This window comes from Galeopterus variegatus, unplaced genomic scaffold, assembly GCF_000696425.1.
Source record: "Galeopterus variegatus unplaced genomic scaffold, G_variegatus-3.0.2 Scaffold8475, whole genome shotgun sequence".
NCBI lineage: Eukaryota > Metazoa > Chordata > Mammalia > Dermoptera > Cynocephalidae > Galeopterus > Galeopterus variegatus.
Window position 1 is genome coordinate 33,972 of NW_007734586.1, and position 8,073 is coordinate 42,044.

The 8,073-nt window shown below is 36.7% G+C and overlaps 1 protein-coding gene across 1 annotated transcript in view; it reads right to left on the reverse strand.

The window, feature by feature from the left end:
- CKAP5 (cytoskeleton associated protein 5) overlaps positions 1-8,073 on the reverse strand; it is a 114,725-nt gene that overhangs the window by 26,734 nt on the left and 79,918 nt on the right. Inside the window, 8 exon segments of the mRNA XM_008592925.1 lie at positions 5-37; positions 268-441; positions 1,613-1,785; positions 2,929-3,122; positions 3,696-3,831; positions 4,051-4,254; positions 4,563-4,712; positions 6,667-6,792. Of these exon segments, the coding sequence (XP_008591147.1) occupies positions 5-37; positions 268-441; positions 1,613-1,785; positions 2,929-3,122; positions 3,696-3,831; positions 4,051-4,254; positions 4,563-4,712; positions 6,667-6,792 (1,190 nt within the window).

The window sequence follows — 8,073 nt, forward strand, 5'->3', positions numbered from 1 at the left end:
GTGCATGTCATCGAAGTGTGGAGAAACAGCTCGGATCCTAGAGAGCAGAGCAAAGAGAAAACTTCAATCTCTCTATTATAAGACATCCCAACAAGTTGGAAGTATGCAATTCCCCACTAGAGCCAGGTGTTAGTATAAGAATTGCTATCAGTCAGGTAGTAATCAGTTCTAAAAAGCTTTAATTACACACTACCACAGAGGGCTCTTTTCAAATATGCACTCTGATGATCACGAACTGCTTACACTTAATGAAAGCATGTAACTTACTTGGGTTCAGGAATAAGGACTGGTTCAAAAATGTCATCCAATTTGTGCTGGACAAGTTCTGGCATTTCACATCGGACTGTACCATTGTCATTCTCAATTTCATCTAGATCCAGCTGGAATTCTCGGCGAACCATCTGGGCTGCCTCAGGATGTCCACTCATGCTTCGGGCTTGGCTAAAAGAAACAAAAGGAGGCTCCTGAACTAAAAGAGATTTATTAAGCAAAGAGTAAGAACAGCACTGCCAGTCGCTCTAAAGCTTCAAGACAGATGTTCAACTTCTGGTTTCAGCCCCCCTGAATGATTTAAATCTTTGAGTCTAATAAGTGCCTTCAATGGGCAACAGCACTGGTCCATGAATATCCTAAAAGTGCACATAACGTTAATTTGGACTTGCATTATCTGCCAAGTTATAAACATTCTCTCTAGTTCACCAAAGCCAACAAACCTTGTACTTCTGTTCCAGATGTGGTAGAAAATAATAAAGTCTACTTACATTGACTCAAAGCTTACTACTTATGGACAAAAAATATAAGAAAAATCCGGACTGGCTGTTTCTTTTCCACCAAATTAACCAGTGTTTAAGTTTTTCTAATCATAAGCGTCATTCCATGCAATATTCAGTATATTTTATATTTAATGGGATAGTCAGTCTCCTCTTTTTAGGGACAGTCACTCTTGACAGCTCAAGACCAGCATTACATCCAAGAAACAGGTATTCAAAGTTTTCTAGTTCAAATTGGTTAAAATTATACTCACACCAAAAATAGAGTTGTTTTGCATAGAAGGCAATATTTTAAGTCTCTGAGCCAATTCTGGGTTGCATGCATTTTACTTAGCCTTATCCCAAAAGTAGAAACTTGAGCACAACCAAATATAATACAAGGGAGAAGGTGAATGAATATTTTAGCCACATGACATTGAGTCACCATTTCTTCTAGACACTGGATTTTCATGGAAGGCTTGATTCATGGGATACTTATGGACACCCTCTACTAAGCCAGTCACCCTCCAGAGGGGATGAATCCAAGTCAGAAGTTAGAAAGATATAAGAGTCCTGCTAATGAGAAATTAGCAGGCAGTACTTACATCCTATAAGTGCGATACATAATTCTGTCCACGGAAAAGCAGTGAAAGAAGGCACAAGACCATTTAGAAGTGGTTTTGAAACAAAGACAAAGACAATGAAGACTGAAGGATTAAACATCTGATTACAAGACATTTACCCAGATGCATGTCATGCATGATAATGGCTACAAGAACTCAAGTTTATGTTACAGGACAAGCTCTAAGCACACAGGCAAAATCCATAGAGATGCTCTCAGACAACTATCTCTACCCACATACTTGAGTTTGGAGGACATGTCCTCAGCTGGTCCCTTACGCAGCATGTTGGCATTGGAGCTTATGCTCTGTGTACGCTGAGGTTTCTCTTCCACCTGTTTTATTGGTGCAGCAGAGGGCCTCTTTGCTGACCGCTTAATCCTCTCCTCGAGCATGCTCATATCCTTTTCAGAAAGCTGTAATAAGAGGCCAAATTTAATATATTAGCACATCCACCCACTAAAATATGAGGAGAATAAAAACCCAATTGGAGGATGCAAGAATTAATATCTATTTTCATATTGAAACAAAAAGAACCTACAATGTTAACACAAATTTACTTTGAAAATATTATTCTTTTTTTTTTTTTCAAAAGATGACTGGTAGGGGGATCTCAACCCTTGGCTTGGTGTTGTCAGCACCACGCTCAGCCAGTGAGCTAACCGGCCATCCCTATATAGGATCCGAACCCATGGCCTTGGTGTTATCAGCACCACACTCTCCCGAGTGAGCCACGGGCCGGCCCTGAAAATATTACATTCTAAAATCATCTTCTGTTAATAATACTTGCCTAGCTATAATAATAAGAGAACATATGAAAAAAGGAAAGGATAGAAAAGGAAAGTCTATTAATAATTACAAATAAAAGGTCAAAAATTAAATGAAGCTTCCTGTTTTTGTTTTGTCACCATAACTAGCTATGTGACTATGGGCAAGAAACTTCACTTTTGGTTATCTGCAAAATTCTCATCTGCTTTATTTCCTTCACTGGGTGGTAGTGAGGATTTAATTAGATAACAGAAGCAAAAATAGTTAAGCACAGTGTAAATATAGGTGATAGTATAAGATAACTGGAGTGAAGAACTAAGGTCTAAGTGACTGGCTCGAATGAAAAAAGGAGTCAGAGGCAGAACCTAATGTGCCTGGAAAATTGGCTCATGGCTGCAGCTCAAGACTCTTGATCTGACGGGTACGAGTATCCACACTATACTCAAACGAGTACTTGTTAACTAAAAACTAACAGCATTAAAATTACAGAGCAGATTGCCAGACAGAATTTAAAATCCAGATTAGCTTAGATTTCTTTATTCAAAAGTAGCTTTCATTTCTAAAACAAATTGCTATGAATAGAAATGCTTAGAAAAGAAAATGTGATTTCCAGTAAAACAGCCTAAATGTCGTAAAATAATCAGACACACCTAGAGGGGCTATCTGGACACATTAATAGGTTGAGTTTACTAACAAGTAGTAAAAACTTAGCTATAGTTGACATGGCAGAAAATCTGACACCTAAGAGATCTTCATAACATGCTGACAATGCTCAGAGAAAAGTCACTCACATTTCCAATCAGTTTGAACACCTGATCCCCATACACGTTGTACACTGTTACAATGGTGTTGAGAGCAGCATTGCGTACAGCATTGTCACGGTCTCCTATGTGAATAGCTATCTCTTTTAAGGCTTTCCCTGGGGTTGGTTGGCAAACATTCATGCCATAGGACTCGACCAGACACCCCAGTTCTTCCAGGCACTCTGATGGGGAAGAAAGGTTAGATTAATGAGACTCAACACACATTTGGCATAGAGACCTATCCCTACTAGATAAATCTTCCATGGCATACATGAAGGACTAAAATCTTATTTTGGCTTTGCCTACAACTTTTTCTTGTTTACTGCCTTTACCCAATAAAACAGTGGTGTTCTAGCAAGTGCTCCTGAACGAAAGGAATGCCTGTGACTACTAGATAAATCTTCCATGGCATACATGAAGGACTAAAATCTTATTTTGGCTTTGCCTACAACTTTTTCTTGTTTACTACCTTTACCCAATAAAACAGTGGTGTTCTAGCAAGTGCTCCTGAACGAAAGGAATGCCTGTGAGTCAGATGGCCCCTGTGCACTTGATTTTGTCACCAGGGTCGTACTGAGCAGTGCCTGTATCACCTGATACCATGGCTCCACCAGTGTGCAACTCATCACTCTCACAGTTTAAATCAGAAGGTGGAAATCAACTACTGAAGAAAGTTCCTTGTTCATCTATAAACTACTTCTTCTAGGGGTCACTATTGCAGAGACTCATGTCTCAATTTAAATTGTTTGCTTCACCTGCTCTCTGCTTAGAGTTTTTGGATTTAGTTCCTTCCATGATAAAGGGGAACATCTTGCTGGCTGGGTAGATAAGGCACATCCGGTTCAGGATGGCACGAACATCTTTACGAATGACATCCTTTGGTTCTCCAACCTATTCGACAAGGAAAATAATGATTAAATGAAGCATTTTCTGAGTAGCAATCATCCCCACCCCCCCACCACATTACTACATCCTGAAAGAATAGGGGCATGGGGATGATGAGTGGTAGAAGATATCATTACATAAGAAGTGAAAAAGAGGGAGTAAAAGTATAGGAACTGAGGTCAGCTGGGAATTTAAGCAGTTCCCAGAGTGAGAACAACACAATACCTTGAGGACGAGATAGGGGATGAAGGAAGATGCTTCATTCTCAGTAAGATGATACACCTCCTCACTTAGCAGGGTGAAGAGCAGTTTTAAATATTCTAGTGCTTTCATTAGGACACTTGTATTGGTGTCAAAAAACCGCAGGGTAAGCCACTTTAATATAAGATCCAAGCAACTAATAACACCTTCTTTTTCGCTCTCCAAGTGCTTAAAATAAGACAAAACAAAATTCCCACAAATAAGACTGTATAAGAACTTAAGTTCTATCAGGCAAAGTATAGCTTAAATTTTACTGGAGCCCAAAAAGAAAATGGTAGCTTTTTCAGCCTCCAATTAAGACCTAAAAAATACAGACATGCAGCCATTTATTCTGTCGATTAATAATACAGTTCTAACAACAAAAAACACGGTGCATTCTACTTCCTTCTCAAGTCACACAAACAACTTCTTATTTCACAGGGCTCAGTATTTTCACACGCCTGAAATATGTGCATATTTATCTATTGCTGACTTACATCAACCATGACAGCCAGAGCCTTGTTATGATGCTGAAAGTCTGAGTGAAACATCTCATCTTGTAACCATTTAGCTACACAGCTAGACATCTGAGTTTTCAGTTGCTCAATGTATTCATCCCGTGGGGTAGTAAAATTCCATTTCAGCACCTGAAAAAGATAAAAATTAAAAACAATAACAATGAAATGGGGCCATATATAAGGTGTTCAATTGAAATGAGGCAGAGAACCTTATTTAACGCAGCTGTAGGAATCAATTTAATAGGGTCTTTTTGAATTGAACAAGATTCATTTGTAACTAAAAAGTGAATGCAAAATGTCCTTTCAAGCGGTCATACTTCTGGAAGCTGAACAACTCTGAAAATCTTCTAGGAATAGAATTTTTAGCAATTCTTACTAGAAAAAAATCAATGCTATACTATAACTGTACAAAACATGGTGGACACTGTTGGCACTTTTTTTTTTGCATTTTCCTAGATTTTGACTCTTTACGAAGTCTAAAAAGTCTAAAATATTTACTATCTGGCCCTTCCTTCATTAAGGAAAAAAAAATGTTTGTGAACCCCTGAAATAAAACTATCATCATCATCTTCATTTTACAGTTGAGGAAATGAAGGCAGAGGTTCAGCAACCTGACCAAAGTCTCCTAGCTAAGGTGTGGCCAGTGAGACATGATTTGGGCATGAGATGATGGCATAACTTTAATAGATGGAAAATTTGAAATATCTATCAAAATTTAAAAAGCACATACCATTCTAGGAATTTAATATAGATATCCTCATATATGTGCACAAAGACCTACATTCAAAGATGTTTACAGAAGCATAGTTTGTAATAGTNTGGAAAATTTGAAATATCTATCAAAATTTAAAAAGCACATACCATTCTAGGAATTTAATATAGATATACTCATATATGTGCACAAAGACCTACATTCAAAGATGTTTACAGAAGCATAGTTTGTAATAGTGAAAGAATAGAAGCAACCTAAATGTCCAACATAATGGGTTGGAGAAAGGCACATACATATAATGTACCAATAAAAACAATGACACACACACATGACATCATCCTTCAGATATTTCAAAAAGCATTAACAGAAAAAAGTAAGATACAGGGCCGGCCCGGTGGCGCACTGCTACAGTGTGCGGCTTGGGAGCGCAGTGGCGCTCCCACTGAGGGTTCGGGTCCCACATACAGACCGGTTCCCGCTCACTGGCTGAGCGAGGTGTGGGAGCAACACCGAGGGATGTGATCCCGTTGCCGGTCCCGGTCCGGTATGGGCGCGACACTGAGGGTTGCAATCCGTTGCCGGACACAAAAAAAGACAAAAAGGAAAAAAAAAAAAAAAAAGTAAGATACAGAACAAAGAGTATGACATGTTCCCAACTGTGTAAAAGGAGGCCTATATATTCATATATATATGATTGTATATGTACCAAATATTTGTGGAATAATACACACACAAAAATCTGGTACTAATATCCTCCCTGTGGAGGGAGACAGCAACGGGAGACATGCTTTTCATCCTATACTCTGCATATTTTGTACTGCTTGAATTTTTAAAACAGCAATGTATATATTTTGAAAAATAATTTTTTAAATTGAATTAAATAGTGGGATTCATTTCTCCACTAGTGATGTTTAAAATTTTATTTATTTAAAAAAATTTTTTTTAAGTTCTAATAAAACCAAAACAACATAAGAGAAATAATTGAACTAGCCACCTATATTTTCACCAAATCTGCTTTTTAAAATACTACAGATGAGGATTGAAGAAGCAACCTATATGTCCAGTTGATAAAAATCAATGAATATTTTCCATTCTTTGATTTAAAAAATTAAAAAACAAAAGAGACAACCTTCCCACCACTAAATCATTTCTTTCTATTTAGAGGAAAGTAGGCAATATCTCCATTTTACAGTTTCTTTTGTAAGAATTAATGCTTCCATAAAGTAAACAGAGAAAAAATAAGGTAATTTATAAGCAAAAGATTCAGTTAGGTATTTCACTATATGAATTTCAGACAGCAAAACTATTCTTGATTAACAAAACAAAAACAAACAAGCAAAAAACTCCTGAAGATTCTTATTCCCTCCTTACCTTCAATCCTTTTTCATCTTTCATCCTTTGCTCCTTCCCATTTGGAATAACAATAAAAATAGGCCCAGATTTGTCTTCATCCTCCTTTAGGCTGGTTTTGCTTGGCATTTTCTTTCCTTGTGCACTCTACAACCAAGTTTCAGGAAATACTGATTAGCTAGGCCACTTCTCCTTGAGAATATGATGTTGCTGCCCAGTAAAAGGGCTCTACAGAAACCCAAAACACCTCTTTACATCATATTCCACAGGAAAAGAACAGATGAGTCATAAAATCTTGCATATGTTTTTGTACAGGTTTCTCTAAAATGTTTCCAATAATATTCTTAAGTAACTGTTGGTTAGTTCTTGGATTGGCATGTTATATAGTTGGGAAAGTTGCTATTACCTATCATTGGTCTGCGTCACAAACTATTTTGCTTATTGGATAGTTCTTTTCTTTCTTGAAACCTTTAATACTAAAACTTTCCATATTAATGACACTTTGAATGGAATTTTCACATCACTTAGTTCAAAAGCTTTTTTTTCTTCTCCATATTTATCGTGTTTGATTTTTGTTTTCCCTTTTCTTTCTTTTTTTTTTTTGGCAGCTTGCTGGTATAGGGATCTGAACCTTTGGCCTTGGTGTTATCAATACCACACTGTAACCAGCTGAACCAACCAGCCAGCCCCTCTGTCCATATTTAAATGTCTCTCTATCACAGCAGTATAACTGGAGGCCATTTGAAACTGCTTCTAGACAAAGTTGCTAGAAACACTTTAAATACTTGAGTCACTAATATGATTTTTTAAAATAATCCAAGATTTAGGATCTTTATATCAGAATTCATATTATAAATGAAGTAAGAGTTTATTATTTCTAGTTAGACAGAATTTCTTTCTAGTTCAAACGCTGAAGTCATTCAGACAAAACAAATATGAGATCATTTATGTAAAACTGCTTTGTAAACTGCAAAAGACTAGAAAAAAAATTATGACATTAAGAACAGAGTCAAAAATACTTTCAAAGCACTTGCAATCAAAATACTAAATTAAGAACATGTTAAATTAGGAATAAGGACAGGGAGAAGGACAGGAAAAGAATAACTTCACTGGACACTTTAGAAGATACTCATTGAAATTAACTCACTGAGGAGTTAAAGGGCCCAAGCATAGGGAAGAAAAATGGATAATTGTAACATTTAGAAGAATGGCCACACAGTCCCCACATCTATGATGTAATAAGAAATGTAATGGATAATAAAAGTTCCTATTCTTACATTTTTTATCAATTACACGCAGTTAATGAAATAATTTTCTCTATTCAGATTTACTATTAGATTTACTACTAGTTGAACAGTTCTGCAATTTTTTTGTAAATATTAAATAATCAACACACTGAAAACAGTGACCAGTTTTGAATCTTGACAT